Source organism: Asterias amurensis, chromosome 5, assembly GCF_032118995.1.
Source record: "Asterias amurensis chromosome 5, ASM3211899v1".
NCBI lineage: Eukaryota > Metazoa > Echinodermata > Asteroidea > Forcipulatida > Asteriidae > Asterias > Asterias amurensis.
This window is the reverse complement of record NC_092652.1, coordinates 5,436,473-5,455,029: the sequence shown is the minus strand read 5'-3', so window position 1 is coordinate 5,455,029 and position 18,557 is coordinate 5,436,473. Positions and strand designations below refer to the sequence as shown.

Sequence of the window (18,557 nt, the reverse complement as noted above, 5' to 3'; positions counted from 1 at the left end):
TTTGTTCTAGACACAAAAGCGAGTTTTTCCCTGTTTCTGTTTTTGTGTCTAAAATGGTTAAAGGAACACGTTGCCTTGGATCGGTCGAGTTGGTCTTTGAAAAGCGTTGTAACCGTTTTTTATAAAATGCATATGGGTAGAAAGATGTTGTAAAAGTAGAATACAATGATCCACACAAACATGCCTCGAAATTGCGTGGTTTTCCTTTTACCTCGTCGACTAACACGTCGGCCATTTATGGGGGTCAAAATTTTGACTCCCATAAATGGCCGACCGTGTTAGTTCGCACAGTAGAAGGAAAACCACGCAATTTCGAGGCAAACTTGTGTGGATCATTGTATTCTACTTTCAAAACATCTTTCCAAAACGGTTACAAACGCTTTTGTTTTGACCAACTCGTCCGATCCAAGGCAACGTGTTCCTTTAATGCGTGCCTACATGTACATGTCTTCTACCATTATCTGGTTGTGTGTATAGTAAATGTATATGTTGCCTTAAAATGTTTACCCAGTCAGTTTCGCTTGTGGTTTATTCCTTGATATTAATTTTGACATAACATAATGAACTGTAACTTAGAATGTAAAGTTCATTGCCTGGCATGCTTGGTCTAAGGATCATTGAAACCCTGGCTTTTCATTCCTGTTACTAGTTGGAAATGTTCAAATGTAGGTGTCAGCATACATTGCTTATTTTTCCCGTTATTCCGTATTGACCCCTTGCACGCGCGTCACATGCAGCGACTGATGCCACGCTCACCATGTTGGTTGGCAGTTAGGTTTACGTGTATTAACGCCGCGTCGCCTGAAATGCACACTTCACTGCATAACGCACAGCATAGAGTTATATAGAATAAATGCATAGTGAAATTGCCCACCAGTATGGCGCATTCAAGATTTATCTGATGATGACATCAGGTGAAATGGATCAATAGTATTGACATTGCGCAACTCTTTCCATCCTACTGTTATTTTTACAAGAAAACTTGAGAAAACTTTTTGACTTGGCTCTGATTGCAGCTTTGTGTCAGCTAGTCTCGCTTTAAAATCAGTTCATCTTTTTTTCTTCTCTCAACTTTGTTTCTTCCTCCTCGCAGCAAGACTCGAGACTGAAGAGCTTGAACGCCTCGTTCCGTCTCAAGAAACCGGACAGGTTAGTCGCAGATTTTTTACTAAAAAAAAGGCTGTTGCAAAAGCTCCCACCTACCATACAAAGCTAGAAACAGGTTTTTGTAAGTTCTGTTGACTTTGGGTTCATTCTCCTCGCACTTTTTTGTTTTATCGTGAACAGGAAATGAACGCTTTGAGCGATAAAAGTCCCTTCCTGGGCCCAATTTCATAGAGCTGCTTAAGCAAAAAATGTGCTTAAAGACCTGCTTGAACGAAAATGTCAAGTCGTGAACTTTGCTGAATTCCACTTAAAATGTTTTCGATGAATAAGGAAATCGAGTCATATGATTATAAATAGGTTTCAATTGTGTAAAAAAACAATCATTTTGTATGCCCTTGTCCAGAGCTTTTCTGCGAGATTTGCGAAAAGCCCCATTACGTAATCACTCTCAAAACGTAATAAGTAGATAAAGCCGCTTTATTGCAGCGTGGATGTATAACAAAGCAAACTCCCACAAATGACGTCAGCGGCATTGTCCTTTGACGCCCGCTCTCAACGGCAGAAGTGTTTTTAGTTTTTCAAAAAACCTTTAGGTAGGGGCCTGATTTTTTAATCGATAATTACGAAAAGTTCAGAAGTGTACACATATCAAAATTACATTAAAATGGTGAACAAGTGCATTATAAACAAGTAAAAATACCATTTCTGTTGAAAACATTCAGCTCAGGTAGCTGTTTAAGCACGAAAATAGCTTGCTTATTTTACACATGTTACTGGCAAAAATTTCTTGCCATGTACATTGCTTGTGACTAATATCTAGCTGTTGTTTACTTAGCATAACAATTGAGTGGAGTCTTAGCCGCTAATCTGATTTCACAAAGCAAAGATTTTTTTGCTAAAGCAGCTCTATAAAATTGGGCCCTGATGCTGCTACTATCTTTGTCAGATTCCCTGTGTGCAATCACAACTGTAGATACTGATTCCAAAAGAGCACCGAACTATTTTGTCTCCGCCTCAATATGGTAACATTGATTTGATTAGGGGGGGAGTAGGGGGGGGGGACAAGATGCGCTGTATGTAGCACGCCCCCGTAGCAAATCAAAATTCTACTTTATTCAAATGTCAAGTTAGGCGTTCTGGTACAGATCAGGGCCCAATTTCATAGAGCTGCTAAGCACAAAAACTTGCTTAGCATGACATTTCTTCTTTCGATAAAAATAGGATTACCAACCAAATTTCCACAAGATTTTCAGGATAAGCAAACAATAGCTGAATACCAATAACAAGCAATATCAGGCATGCAACTCTTCCGCGTGTACGCGGAATTCCGCGTTTTAAACGTGAAAAAAAAAAACTTTTGGAAAAAAAAAAAAAAAGTAAAAAAAAAAAAAAAAAAAACTTTTTTTTTTCGGAGTTATTTTTTTTAAAGCCTAATATATGCCTGGCATTAACAGTGTACAACTACAATCATGTAAAATAAGCCTAGTACATGCTAAAAATGCCCCTAACAGTATAATAAACCTCAACATTTTCTAGGGTACCATTGTGGGTATCATGTCCCGTGGCAGTTCGGCTGCCTTCTGCACTTGCGATGTGCCTTTGAAAATTTTCCTCTTTTTTTTCAATGGGCAGTTGCATGCCTGCAATATGCATCAAATTGAAATTTGGTTGGTAATCCTGTTTTTATCAAGGAAGACATTTCATGCTAAGCGAATGTTTTTGCGCTTAGCAGCTCTATGAAATTGGGCCCTGGAACGACTGGGCCCAACTTCATAGAGCTGTTAATGCAAACCTTTACTACGTCGTATTTCCAAATTAGCAGTCAACTGTCTGTAAAGCAATCAACAACAGCCTGAAAATAAAAAAAAATTGTAAAAAAAAAATACTAATTTGTCCATTTGTCATTTTAAAGGAAATTTGAAGACCTGAAGAACTATGCTAGCGATCTACAGAGTCACATCACTGCAGTACTCAAAGTCAGAGCCGTAAGTACATGCAAGCTTTTTGTTAACACCGAATTTACGTGATGCAAAACAAGTAAAAACTAACCATCATATTACAAACATGGACAAATTTCATTTCATGTTTTAATTCTGATTGTGAAGCCAAGGACTCTACAAAAATCAATCTAAATCAATGTACTAGCCAAGAACCCAATGTACAGAAAACGGAGAAAAAAAATGTTTAGTTTTAGATGTGAGAGGAAAATCCACCCAATTAGTTTTTAGGGACTGAACACCTAAATCCACATAGTGCCCCTGGTGGGATTTGAACCAGGGTCCCGGAGGTGGAAGGCGAGGAAAGATACCACCATTCAGGTAGACCACTATGCCAACCTGACCACCCATATGAAGGCAGGCATGCAACTCTTTTTTTTTTCTTTTTTTTTTCTGATTTTTTGTTTGTTTAGCCCTATAGATGCATGGCATTAACAGTGTACAACTGCAATCATGTAAACTACGCCTAGTACATATGCTAAAAATGCACCTAAGAGCATAATAAACCTCAACATTTTCTAGGGTACCATTGTGGGTATCATGTCCCGTGGCGTTTCGGCTGCCTCGCTCCGCACTTGCATTGTGTCTTTGAAAATTTTCCTCTTTTTTTATCAACATGAAGAAAAGTAAGATTTTTTAGAATCAACTCGCTCATTTTTTTTTTTGGCATTTTGCTATGCTATACAAGGGAAATCTTTCAGTGCCTTGATTTATGAAGTTTACTGCTGTGCTGAAGTCTCATGAGATTCACAGAAGCTACAGGGTTGTCACTTAATATGCCAACAGAACAAGCTCATGTTCAATTTTTATTTTACATTTTTTATAGTCTTTCCAGTTTTGGCTTTGGGGTACTCTCTCTGTATCATATTTCATGTGGTTAGGATTTTTTTTCCCGCAATTATTGATTGTTTATCTTTCTCTCTGGAATGGTTTTTTTTTTCTGGACTCCTTGACCCTTATGAACCCAGCAGGGCGGGAAAGGAGGATAATTTTTATGTGGCGGTGTAAAAAACCGCAACATTTTCTTGTTGTTTTATTCAAGATTCATGAATGTTTTCCTTGAAGCATTCTTGAACTTTGAGGCCATAATGTAATTATTACACATTGTATGTAAACTGGTTCACCATAATGGTTTTAAAGTTGTGCACAAAGGAAAGGTACTTGTTTGGTAATCACTCTTAAAGTTATTTGGCAATAACAACTGATTGGTAAAAAGCCTATCCAGCAGCTTTCGATAGTTTTCATCGTACTACATCCATCTTAAAGGGTCTATATACCTTTTGTAGGACAAAAAACACAATGTCCACAGATTTCGACTAAACTTACACAGTTTGAAGATAATGATAGTAGAAAGCTTCCCTGAAAATATTACGTGCTTAGGTGCTGTAGTTTTTGGGAAATGAGTAAAACAATGTCATGAAAATAATTTTCGTCTCATGAGACGAAAATTATTTTAATCATTTACAAACATATATTCATGACATTGTTTTATTCATTTCTCAAAAACTACAGCACTTCAGTAAGTAATATTTTCAGGGAAGCTTTCCACTATCATCAGGATCATTATCTTCAAACCCTGTAAGTTTAATGTAAATCTATGGACATTTTGAAAAGGTACCCAGATCCTTTACGCATAAAAAAAAACTGAAAGTCAGAACAAAGAGATTACAAGATACATCTACAGGTGAAAAAAATGCAGTCATCTTTTAGTTTTGGCAAACTTGTGAGTTGAGCAGTAACGCCATTAATTAGGCCCTATTGAGTAACACCCACACAGTGCCACCACACCACATCCCTGTAAAAGTTTACACAAAAAGCTAAGCAGAAGGAAACTGCACAAAATATTTTGGCATTCCTGTGAGTTTCACACGTGCATGTTGTCCGATGATTGATGTTTTTCGAAGAAAACCCACATGCGTTGCAAACCACAACACATGCAAACCTCCCCCCCCCCACCTCATAAAATGTTCAAGTGTCACATTTTGGTCACAATCACATTCCATCCCTGAACATTTGACATGCAGACGACAGGTGGTTTGAGAGCCCTTGTTTTGGAGTTTGACCTTTTGGTTGACCCTTTCTGATTGGCTCAATGGGACTCCTGATTGGCTGTCGGGCTATTACTGTAAAGCAGGCAGTCTGTTTGTGACGTAACTCTTTGTCACTATGGCCTCTTTTATGGATTCTAAGTTTATCAAAGTGTGACGTATTTCTGTAAGTCTTTGGGTGAATTTCTAAGCTTTGGACTAAGCTTCTGCAAAATGTTCTCTTGATGTACTTTTAAATGTCATCGAGAACACCCTCAAGATTCACCAACAGTATCTTTGGATATGTCACTTCTTGAATTAAGAGGTTTATCTTGTTTTTTTTCCCGCCGCTCTTTTTTGAAGTGCTGTGATACCATACCTGTGTGGGAGTGCTATAAATTCCCTTAAAGGGATTGTATGTTTGGTAATTGGAACGTACCCGATGTAGTTGTAGATATTAACCATAACACTAAACCTGTGAAAATTTCATTTCAACAGGTGTTTTTGTTTTGAAATATTGCCATAATCTGGAGCAGTTATGTCCACTCAGGAAGAATAACCTGAAATTTAAATACACAATCTGAGGAACGTTTCTGTCAGTAACGCTGTCAGTTATCTTTTTCCATAATCTCAGTACTTCGAAGTTAAGCTTTTCCCAAAATTGTGGCAGGACGGCTTTGTAGAGGTGCTGGTCACCTGTTCCTCCTCGCCACTCACTGGCTTGTTATTTTTAAGCTTTTTGGGTTCTTTGTTTCTCTATGAATCGTATTGTATATTTATATTTTTATTCCAGTGTAAAGTTTAATAAAACTAAACTAAACTAAAACTAAAATACAGTCTTTCCGAAGCTACTGTACTGTACTGTACTTTTTATTGCCATTATTTTTTGGGGTCGTTACAAAATAGAGACATTCCCTTTAAGTTCCATGTGGAATTCTAGGATCAATGCGGTGACATTGGCCTTATTTAGGCACTCTAAAAATAGCTAAACCAGGCTGCTTTATGCTTGATTGGTAGAAGAAAAGGCGGGCACACGCCCATGATTGGAAACGCGATTTAAGGCACTGGACACTATTGGTAATTGCTCAAAATAATTGTTAGCATAAAAACTTTCTGGTAGCGTTCAATGGAGAGCTGTTGATTGTACATAACATTGAGAAACGGCTCTCTCTGAAATAACATAGTTTTTAAGAAAGAGGTTATTCTTTCTTACTCAAGAAGCCTTTCATTAGGCATCTGAATGCACACAAAGTTGTGCAAGAAGGTGTTTTTACTTTCATTATTTTATGGCAACTTCGGTGCCCAATTGAGCTTAAATTTTCACAGTAATGTTGTTTTATGCATATAATGTTGGGATACACTAAGTGAGAAAACAGGTCTTTAACGCACTAATTGTGTCCAGTGCCTTTAAAGGCAGTGGACACTATTGGTAATTACTCAAAATAATTATTAGCATAAAACCTTTCTTGGTGACGAGTAATGGGGAGAGGTTGATGGTATAAAACATTGTGAGAAACAGCTCCCTCTGAAGTGCCATAGTTTTCTAGAAAGAAGTAATTTCCACAAATTTGATTTCGAGACCTCGTATTTAGAACTTGAGGTCTCGAAATCAAGCATCTAAACGCACACAACTTTGTGTGACAAGGGTGTTTTTTCCTTTCATTATTATCTCGCAAGTTCGATGACCGATTGAGCTCAAGTTTTCACAGGTTTGTTATTTTATGCGTATGTTGAGATACATCAACTGTGGAGGCTAGTCTTTGACAATTACCATTAGTGTCCACTGCCTTTAAAACAAGTACATGAACTGTTGACTGTCTTCTGTGGCATTAGTAGATCTCTTCAGTCTAACACATGGGCCCAATTTAACAAAGCTGTTCAGCAGAAAATACTGCTTAGCAAATTTCTTGCTTAGCAAAAAATGATTGGGGTACCAGTCCCAACAATGCAACCTTTATGGAGTGTTTGCTGGTAACATGCTATTGCTAAGCAAGATTTGTCTGCGCTTAGTAAGTTTTTGTGCTGACAGGGTTTATGAAATTGGGCCAGGTCTACAGGTAACTGAGTTAACATGCTAAACATTGAGAACATTGCAAGCTTAATTCGCATGAGATGAGCAGGAAGAGGGAGGGCTTCGTGTTTTAAGTGAAACACGCAGAAGGACAAGATGTACAACTTGTTGACATCCACGGACTGGCCTGCTACGATAAGCAGCAGATTGGGTAAATAGCTGAGATGAATGCATGTCGGAAAGGGAGTATCGTGTGACTGTTTTGATTAGTACATTATGGTGGGTGGGGATGGAAGTGGGGAATGATTATAAAACACTAGTGTGCCAAGATATCAACCACCGCACATGCAGCAGCTGGACTAGGATGCGTTTCGACGGTCGTAACCAAGCTGTTTCGATCGTTGGCTAGTCATTTACTAATGGCCAATTCAACCGAAACAGTTATTTTAGTGGGTTTTAAGGCCATTCGTGTTAGGCTTTGGGGGCTCATTTGTCAACCTTGTCTTGTTTGGGTTTTTAAATTGTTGTCCCTGCCTCGTGTTTTTATGGTGTTTTTGGGGTGTTGTTTTTGCAAGGCTTTGGATTTGCTTTTGTTTTAAGTGTTTTCTGTTGTGTGATTTTAATAGCATTTGAGTGTAATCTCCTTTTTATAAATAATTATTTTGTTATCCTTGGCAGGGATGTACACATCTTAAAGTGATCCCAGTATTTATACTTGTGTATAACCTTGACAGTCCCTGTCCAACTTGTAATCATTGTGTATGTCTTAAGATTTCAAATAAAAAAATAAAATAAAGGGGATGGGGGAAAGGGTGGCGTGGCCTCTTTATGACAGCTCTCGTCAGATACTTGGGCTGTAGAAACGACAGGCTGTCAACAGGTTCTAAGCCGAAGTGTTTTGTCTTTTTTAGGGCTGGCCTTTGGGGCCGCTTTTATAGGGGCATAAATAAGACTTGACACAGTGGGTGTTTCTCTTAAGAGAAAGGGATTTCCTGTTTTGCAATATTTGTGAGAATAATCTCACTCTTTAAATGCTGAAGCCAAACGTGTGTGTATCCGACTAGAGGGAGATTAGATATGGGCACAATTTGATAGAACTGGTTAAGCAGAAAATATTTCTTAAGGAGTAGGCCCTATTCATGCTATTAGCTAAGCGAGAATTCGCAGGGGAACCTGTCTGTAGATGGTACATGTGATATGGATTGTTTTGGGTTGGTAAGCTTGTTCTGGTTAGCAAAATTATTTATGCTTGGGTTTTGTTTGTGCTCAAGTAGCACAACAAACAAAAAACAATACAAAATAGTACTTAAAATACTTGAATAAGAGGTCACCTGGTGAGGTCACCTGGTGAGGAAGTACATGAACAGTGCTGTAGTTTTGGTGTTATTGATTTGATAACATCTTGTTTTGTTTCAGTAGGTCAATAGGAAAGTCACCCAATAAACCCAACCAAGATCCTATCAAACGACTGTTTTGCTCACCAGCTTGGGTTCTGTCAGTCACTTTTGAAAACGACAATTCGGGTATACATAGGACTTCAGGGGGACTGTGCTTAAGCCATGCCTGAGCCACAAACTAAGCCAGAGCCTAAGTGGCGGTTTTGACAATGTCCATAGAGTGCTGCTGATGACCATGATCACCCACACTGGTCTAGTTCTTGGCGACCTGTATCTAGGTCAACAGGAACTCGGGAAGATGACCAATGAACCCCAGTGGAATCCTTAATGATTAGAGTTTCCTTTTGGTCAGCGGCTTGAGTAGAAACAGAGCAGAGACACGTTCCTGCTCATTATGGTGAATTAATCCTTACATCCTGCTTGATACTAGTGGATCCCATAGGCCACTTATATTGGTCCTATATTTAACAGCAGTGTTACGTAACTCGGATGATTTGCAATCTCTGTGCTCATTGGTGTTGAATGATACCCCTGATGTGATGAGTGAGATGGTTTGTTTCAGGAATGTTTTAAAGGCTCTGGACACTATTGGTAGTTACTCAAAATAGTTGTTACCATAACAACTTGTGCAATGGGTACTTGCAAAAAGGTCTAACAAAGTGTCATGCAGTATCACACAGCGCCCTCTTCTGTTCAAACTTGTCCATGATGCACCGATAAAGACATCAGGCACTGGTTTTACAGACCCAATGATTTCATTGGATAATGTGCATTGACACATTGTTTTAACAATGTATAGACTGTGAATCTCCATGTGAAATGTACACAAGGTCAAAGGTGCAGTTGGAAGGATCCTGACATAGGCTCATCGAGGCAGGTTTCTGGCATAATTCACAAGCCTCAAAGTGTAGCGTCAAATGTTTAGGTTAGGGAACACTAGACTTCTTAAATATCAGAGTTCACCTGATATGCGTGTGCACCACATGTATCTCTTGACAGTCGTCTGGATGGATCCTTGTAACAGTCTAGTTCTTGTGAACTTTTAGCCTTTGGAATGATGAAGTGCTCACACACCGCAGCAACAGGAAGTTCCGTGCTGCTAACTTAAAGATGTATCCAATGTTTTTATCGTACCAGGGATTCAATTTGGGTGGGGGGGGGAAGGGGAATGCACAGCACCGCAGGGCTTGTAACTCAAAGGTTTTTCCTGGACCAGAAATTCTTTTGACAAGAATCAAATAGAGAAACGCTTTCTATACAGTTTAATATATAAACTGTTTTTAGTGAAAGAACTGAAGGGAATATTTATCTCATTTGCTTTAGAGCCATTGGATCCTTTCGGTAAGCAGTATTGTCCAAGGCCCACACTTGGTGTATCACAACATATATATAAAATAACAAACCTGTGAAAATTTAGGCTCAATCATTGTCAATAGGTCATCGGAGTCGGGAGAAAATAACGGGAAAACCCACCCTTGTTTCGGCACGCTTCGCCGTGTCATGACATGTAAATCTCGATATCGAGAATTGATATTGTTTTAAAGTTTTCTAAAAAAGTGAAGCATTTCATGGTATAATATTTTACCATTACCTTCTGACTTCTGTGAACCCTGTAAGTTATTTGTAAATCTGTGAATTATTATTATTTTTTTTTTTTCTGTTCCGAAAGGGTCCAATGGCTTTAATGTAAGTTAAGAATTGAGACCAACAGACTAATGGGATGGTGGGTTTACCAGCCCGATGTCGGCCTGGTTTGAATCCCATCTCGGACCAGAGCCTTGGGTTATCATTTCCTACCTGATTGGATGGGTTTCCCCATTTCGGGGTTTTCCTCCAACAATGTCCAACATCTGAAACTGAACATTTTTGTTTAGAACCACCCCAACTCATTTAGAGATTATTATTGTTACATGGTGTTTACACAAACCTTACTATTATTGTATTTCCATCATGCAAAGTTTAAAATTCTACTGAACACTTCTTGTTTCCTATCCATCCTGCTATTGGCGCTAAATAAATTTGTAAAAAATAAATAAATAAATAAAATAAAAAATGAACAGAATAGTCTAATCATTTGTGCGTTAACCATTTAAAAAATGTATTATTCTTGATCATTACAGAAGCTAGCGGATAGGCTCTACGGCATACATAAGATTCACGGCAACTACGGCCGGGTGTTCAGCGAGTGGAGTGGCATTGAGCAGGAGATGGGGGACGGCCTGCAGAGCGCCGGGCACTTCATGGACGCGTAAGGTTCCATCTGTTTAAGTTTTTTTCTTTCTCATGTTACCTTTATCGATGGATGATAATTTCAGACTTTCATCTGTATTCAAACTTTTTTTTTGGGGGGGGGGGTATACCTTTTTTCTTTTTTTTCCATTTCGATTTTTTAAATCCTATATAAATGCTGATGTTTACAATAAAACTACTAAAATGTTTGCGAAAAAACGGGAAAATGGTAGCCAATCAAAGTTCTTAATTTACAATCATTGGGGTGGCTATGATCCAATAAGTGAGGACCAAAGGATGGTCAATGAATGAGTGGATTACTGGACCATAAAGGTGGTAATTGCATTCAGGGTATTATGCAGGAAGTTTGAAAGAACAGAATATACATATTGTTTACACTTGACGCTGATGTCAATACTATGCTTAAAGGCAGTGCCACTATTGGTAATTACTCAAAATAATTATCAGCATAAAACCTTACTTGGTGACGAGTAATGGGGAGAGGTTGATAGTATAAAACAATGTGAGAAACGGCTCCCTCTCAAGTGCCATAGTTTTTGAGAAAGAAGTAATTTTCCACGAGTTTGATTTGGAGACCTCAAGTTTAGAACTTGAGGTCTCGAAATCAAGCATCTGAAAGCACACAACTTGGTGTGACAAGGGTGTTTTTTTCTTTCAAAGTTATCTCGCAACTCCGACGACCAATCAAGCTCAAATTTTCACAAGTTTGTTATTTTATGCATATGTTGATATACACCAAGTGAGAAGACTGGTCTTTGACAATTACCAATAGTGTCCACTGTCTTTAATTTTAAATGATTTGGAGCTGAACAAAGAAAAATTTATTAGAGTAGGACTCAAACCAACGACCACAGATAAACGTGCCGTCGCTCAACCAACTGAGCTATCTACCTTGTTCAACCCCAAATCATTTGAAATTTACCCAGTCAGTTTCCCTTGTGGTTTATAATTATTTGATATGCTTAATTTTACATCAAGTTTTGCAATGAGTTTTACAAACATTTGATATGATTCCTTCTTTCATTTTCAATCTTTAATTATTTTAGCTACAAAGACTACATCGATGACTACATGAATGAGGAAGAGCAGATTGCTGATCAGCTCAAGGAGTACATCTACTTTGCCGACTCTCTCAAGTAAGATTACAACCCCGCCTCCCCCCACCACCTCGGTCCACACCCAGCCAAAACATGGACCTAAGCTTTGGTGTTGTCAACAGCAGAGTATAGGTTTGAATCCCGATCATGACACTTTTGCCCTTGAGCAAGGCACTTTAAAACCATAATTGCTTGTGAAGAGTTGGGAAGGTATGTGCGTTCTGCTCTACCAGCTAGGCTCCTAGTGGATAATAGCCATGCCTGCATCTTTAAGGACTGTGAAGGGGTTAACCGTGTTTTGTTGCAGATGGAAAGACCCCTCGTTAGTTCCCCTTGTTATTGGAAGTGATAAACTAGTTCCCTCGGCTTTGTAACATACATGTAATAGACCGATCCATTAAGCTCCGCCCCATTGCGTATTGACCAATCACAATGCAACGCAGGTCCGACAAATAACGTCCGACATGCGTGCGCGTATGCTTGGCGCGCGCGGCAGATTGTGCAGAAAGGCATTGGAGAGGCTCACGCGTTCTTGCTCACATGGATCGGTCTATTGGCAATGGATGATGCAGTAATTAATTGCCTGTTATTTTTGTATCCCACTCTGTTCCTCTTTCCTCCCTCGCTAGGTCTGTGTGTAGGAAACAAGAGGTCCTCCAGTACGAGATGGAGAAGGCAGAAGAGATGCTTGCCGCTAAGACACTGCAGAGGGATCAAATCCAGGTAGGAGGTCATCAGGGCATGAGACTATTGGGCCTTGATTTGTAGCTTAGAACACAAACAATTATGCTTACCAGAATGACGTTACCAGCCAAACTACCTCGTCACATGAACCTGTTGTTGTAGCTAGACCAATTTTAATGGTGGGCTAAAAATTTTAGAAGTCCACCAACGGTGAGGGAATCAACAAAATTATTAATACCATTAATTATGGGGCCATCATTGCTGCTGTGCCAGCTTCAGGCCAATGCAAGGTTTCCAAACTATTCATGTTGTGGGGCCATGCAATAAGTTGAATGGCATTTTGACTGTGTTCTTTCTCTGCGTCTCAGACCATTGCACAGTGGACAATATTTTGAATTAATCTTGGAGAAATCTGTGCTGGGCGGCACAAAGTATTTTGCTCAGAGTGCTGGGCGAAAATTGCGAGTTCTGGGCGGGCCCACCCAGCACCACCCACCATGGCTACAACACTGCCTGTGAGCCAAGTTCAATTATAACACACCTCTTGCTTGTTCTGTATTCTGGTTGGCTGAAACACGGTCATGTGGGATGAACTAATATAGGCTAGTGATCGCACGTGCATGTTTGCGGGAATAGTACCAGAGCGGGCAATAGTCTTTGAATATAGTGCCCGCGGTAACAGCGCCCTCTCATGACTTGAACCGTGAACAACTACAAAACTCCTTTTTCTGTTCTTATTTGACATTTAAGACCGAGCTGTGTTATAAAACACATATTGACTGGCATAATTTCGGTAACTACATGTAGTGTACGTCTATTCCCCCTCGGGCCTGTGAGTGACCAGAAGAGGGGCCTATTTCCCTTGGCCTTCGGCCTCTGCAAATAGGTCGCTCTTCTAGTCACTCAAAGTCCCTCGTGGGAATAGACTAGTTACCTCATTGCCAGTCAATATGTGTATACTAGTATCCTGCTTACTTTGGGCCTTGAGTTCTTTATGAAGCAATTGATGCACCATGCACAACATAGACAGACACATAGTAACTACGTTTAAATTAATCAAGTTTAAATTTCTCTTATACCCGTTCTCCCCCTTCCAGGGTAACACACCAAGCAAATCCTTCTCCCTGCGAGGGATGAGGTCTAAGATCTTCGGCCCAGAGAGCCAGGAATCCAGGGACGCTCAGGTCAAGCTTCTTGAGGAGCAGATAGAGGAATGCGAGCAACACCTGAAGAGATCAACTCAAGAATCTGTGTAAGTGACAAGCGAGGGCGCCCTCTCATATTTATCTAGCCCTTACCAAAGTTTCCAACTCCCATTCTGTTTTTCCAATGGGAGACTTTTGAACGCTAGGTGGCAGCAGACTTGTTCTGATCATGCACACATTATCAAGAATAATGGAATTACCGGTAAGTCTGCTGCCACCTAACCTAAAATTTTCCCATTGGAATTTATTGGGGTATTCCCCAATTGCGTTTTGGCACTAATTAGTTGGAACTGATTGGACCAATACTATTTCCAATTTGAAAAAATAACCAATAGGATTTAAATAACTAATGGGAAGAAATAATAATACAAAAAATTTGCTCACATCTACGACTTCAAGGACCCACCATGGGACTTGTTAAAGGCAGTGGACAGTATTGGTAATTACTCAAAATAATTATTGGCATAAAACCTTTCTTGGTGACGAGTAATGGGGATAGGTTTATGGTATAAAACATTGTGAGAAACGGCTCCCTCTGAAGTGCCATAGTTTTTGAGAAAGAAGTAATTTTCCACGAATTTGATTTCGAGACCTCAGATTTAGAACTTGAGGTCTCGAAATCAACCATCTAAATGCACACAACTTCGTGTGACAAGGGTTATTTTTCTTTCATTATTATCTCCCAACTTCGATGACCGATTGAGTATTTTGATGGGGGTCGAGAAAGTTACAAGCTTTCATTTGAGCCAATTATTAGTAGCAGTGTAATAAAGTGCTCAAAATTAGTTTTTGTCGAGATCCCGAAAATATAACACGTGGCCAATTCTTATGTGTTTTATAAGAAACGTTTTAAACTTTGTCATGGTTCCTGACCATTAAAAGTAAAAGTTAAACTGTTTTTCGTTACAGCAGGTGATACTCTTTGAAAAACCATTCACTCAAAATCTATTTTTTAATGTTTGGGGCCAAAAAATCTTTAAAAATTGATATAGATTTAAGTTCTTGGTCCTGGTTTGATTGGAACTCTCTTATTTTGCTGATTGACAGGTCTTTCATGGAGAGGGCCCTTGCCGAGGTGGAAAGGTTCAAGAAGCAGAGAACTACAGACCTGAAAGAGATATTCATCAACTATGCTATTCTACAAATCAAAATATCCAAAAGGGTAAGCTTGACAAAAATAAAATAGATACACTTTATCATTGTGCGGCCATTTTGTTTTCTCTCATTCTTTGCTCTCATTCTTTTCTTTCACTTCCCAACACTTTTTCTTTTCTTTCCCAGAATGCCTTGCTCGATCGTAAATGTGACTTGAAGTATCCAACTATATTGACTATTTAAATTAGTTCTATGGTTGGTCCATTCTGTGTTAGAGCCTGCGCTGTCAAAAGACGCACTGTTACCGTTACGTCTATCTGTGTGCAGTTTAGGGCGACCTCATAAAAATATGATTCATTTGAAATGTATTGCGATGAAATACATGGATTTTGTGCACTTGATTTTAAGCGCCGGACAAGCGCTGGAAAGTTTTCAGCTAGCGTGCATGTAACTTCTGGTTAGCCAATCAGGGGTGAGAGATGTCTGCAGAGATAGCGGGCAATTTGGCGTGCTGCCCATTGTAGCGAGGCTGCTCACATCCTAGTCGGCAAACATTTGTCTGGTACATTTATGTGAAGTGAGAATTGTTGTCAGTGTTGCTAGTGTAACAGGAAACACGGTAGACATGAGAATAATCTGTTTTTCGAAAAAAGAAAAAAAAAAACTGCCCAACATGCTTAATCTCGAGCACTGAATGTTCATTTCAGCTAAGGAAGGTTTTGTTGTGTCAATAGACCCTATTCAAAACGCGCAGCGCACATACATGTGCGTCTCCTGTCGGACATTTTGTGTGTCAAAAACGTGCACAAAAGGATGTTACACATGTTTACGCACCTCCGAACAATGCGCGTCTACCATTTCTGCCCTTGGGGAGTCCATTCCTTTTGTGCACGTTTTGACACACAAAATGGCGGACAAGAGACCCCTGTGTATGTGCGCTGCGCGTTGTGATTAGCGTTTATAAGTGACTTTCAGTGCAAAACAGCTTTTTGGAAATTAGGCCCCCTAATGGAGCACTCAAATTTTCTTTTGTTTTAAAACGGTTTTTGTTTGTGTCTGCATTCTTCCAGGGGATTGCTGTATGGACCAACACAAAGGAATGCTTTGAGAAGATGTGATCCTGCCTACATTATAAAAGCAACTCGGACCAGTTTAACAACAAGAAAAATCATTCCTGAATCCCAATGCTTTCCATAGCAGTGCCAGTAACTTTAATTCTGGGCTTGGTTTTTATTTGTCAGTGGAAGTTTGAAGTTTACACTGCCGCTATCTATGAGCATTATTGAGTAAAAACCAGCGTAGGGGTCGGGGTCGTTTGTAGGGCTAGCAAATAAATTTACATTCAGCTTGTAGCTAGCGTAAGGTAAAATTACTCCAGTCTACACGTTAGGAAAGTATCATTAAACTTGCACATTTTGGTCTTTGTACTGTGATCTGCCTTCATCGTAGCCCTCTTGTGGTCAAGTTGAGCCAGTGCTTGAGATTGAGAGCATTATTTGTATGCAATTGCAAAGTTTGATTGTCGGCATAATGTGTCCTGCCAGAGACTGCTGTGATATTGAAATGCCCATTTGAATTCCCACTAACAAGACATTTGCAAGTTATGGGTCCTCATGATTACAGTGTCCACCCATCTGTACAAGAATTTCATTGGAGAAGAATGTAAAATTTTCTTTTTGTTTATTTTAGGTAGAATCTTAGATCAGTCGGCCTTAAGTGCACTTTGACCATTGTAAGATTAAAAACCGCAATTTAAATTGTGTAACTTATTTGGTATTGTATAAAATATGATTAAAATATTACCATTGCGATGTTTAGACCAATGAAAATTGACTGCCAGTTTCATGGCCAGTTGAAATGTCAGGGCCACATGGATATTTTGGCCTGCATGAATAGAAAAAAACTATGGTGTTTACAAAACTTCTACAATCTTTAATTTTTATTTTTTTTATCAACACAAAAAAGTTACCTCTGAGCTGCAATCGTGTTCTTTCTTGTTTTTTCCAATAAGCATGATTACCTTGTTACCCGCGAAAAAAATGCATTTTGCAATAATGAAGTTTAAAAATAACTTACTGCCAGAGACATGACTCAATTTTTTACAAAGATGGTTCGATGTGAAACTTGCGATGATCAAGTTACGTTGGTCTGATGGTGCATTTATTTAACAAAATAAAATATTGAAGAAAGTACAAAGTCAGAGAGAGGCAGCTCAAAGACAGTGTTGTAGTTGTCTAGATTGGTCACGGTCTCAAGACTAATTTTTCGTGGTCTTGGACTCGAGCATGCAATGGTCTTGGACGTTCTGATCTTGGTCTCCCCCTTGGCCTGTCGATCTTGGTATTGGTCTTGGTCTCTGACTGCCTAGTCTTGACTACAACACTGCCCAAAGATGAAGGATGAACAGCTTACGTGTCGAAAGGAATATTGTATTATTTTAATTAAAAATGTTTGTGTGAAAGTGACGGTGATGGGGATAAAGAGACAACATTTCAGGGGGGTATTTAATTCATTGAACCATAAATTAGGTTGTAAATTTTGTATTTCATTTGTGGTGGAAATGGTTCTAAGTGGTGGTGGGGTTGGGGGAGGGGGAGGGGTGGGGGGTTCCAACACCCTGTCCCCTGGTTGTGCCACAGCATGTCACTATGCCCTGTAACTCCATTCTAACACAAAGGGATTTTGCTTTGTTCGCGCCACTCACATAACCGGGCCTACAGTGTTGAAGAAAAAAGTTCACCAAAAACTACATTAGTTTTTTTATTTCTTGATTCATTTTCAATAAATTAGCTTTGTCTGTTGAAATCTATTTTTAATAATTTGTGATCAGTACTGTTTGTGGTTAAGAATAATGTTATGTCATCAGTGAATTTTTTAATATTTTTTTTTATGTTCTGTTTTATTTGACACTTGAAAAGTGGAAATGTAGAGGATTTGCATCAGTATAGCTGCTGAGATATTCGGGGAAAATTATAACAAAAATTAAGGGTTTTACCTACTAGTTGAGGATGCAATTGCAGCTTTACTCCGTTTTTGTAAGAAGCTTGATACCGAAGACTGAATTGTATAAATTTCGAAATCGAATTATCAAAGAATTTATCCAGTTGTCCAATACTTGTACAATAATTATAAGCATGTAATTTGTTTTGGGAATAAGAAACACACAACTCATTAAAGGCATTGCTATATTTTGTTTTGTTTTTTATTGTGGCATCTTTGAATTATTGATGTAATCTGTGGTTTGAAATCAATGAAGGGATCTTACTTGATTTCTCACCTTAATTTATTTTAAAGTGGACCTGTGAATGTTTCGACGCGGCAAACCTCTTGTCAAATTGTGGTCGTAAATTGTTTCTGTGCTAAAATTGTTTGTGTGATGTAAGTGTAAAGAACACTATAAAAGAATGTGTTGTGCTTTTGATGTCATGCGGTGTGGCCCACCCCAGGTATTGGATATATATAATTAAAGTAATAAAGTCAGTACAACTATAATACCTGTATTTGTCATACTGCCTAGTGATTTTGGGGCGTTTCTTTTGTTTGGTTGTTTGTTGAGGTGTTGGGGGTGTTTGTTTGTTTGTTTGTAGTTTGTTTCAATAAAATGGTGCTTTTTTCGTCTTCAAAATTCCAAAAATAGCATTTGCAAGCAAAACAAAAAATAATAGAATATTCAAACATTTTTGGAAG

General features: G+C 38.9%; 1 protein-coding gene across 1 annotated transcript in view; it reads left to right on the top strand.

Annotated features, from left to right (window-relative positions):
• The window catches only part of LOC139937587 (sorting nexin-4-like), a 32,472-nt gene extending 14,108 nt beyond the window's left edge, over nt 1-18,364 (top strand). Inside the window, exons 5-12 of the mRNA XM_071932796.1 lie at nt 1,094-1,149; nt 3,020-3,092; nt 10,660-10,787; nt 11,836-11,925; nt 12,516-12,609; nt 13,668-13,822; nt 14,823-14,937; nt 15,941-18,364. Coding sequence (XP_071788897.1) covers nt 1,094-1,149; nt 3,020-3,092; nt 10,660-10,787; nt 11,836-11,925; nt 12,516-12,609; nt 13,668-13,822; nt 14,823-14,937; nt 15,941-15,988 — 759 coding nt within the window. The 3' untranslated portion in view covers nt 15,989-18,364. The remainder of the gene's footprint in view (nt 1-1,093; nt 1,150-3,019; nt 3,093-10,659; nt 10,788-11,835; nt 11,926-12,515; nt 12,610-13,667; nt 13,823-14,822; nt 14,938-15,940) is intronic.
• Nucleotides 18,365-18,557: the final 193 nt, after the last annotated feature.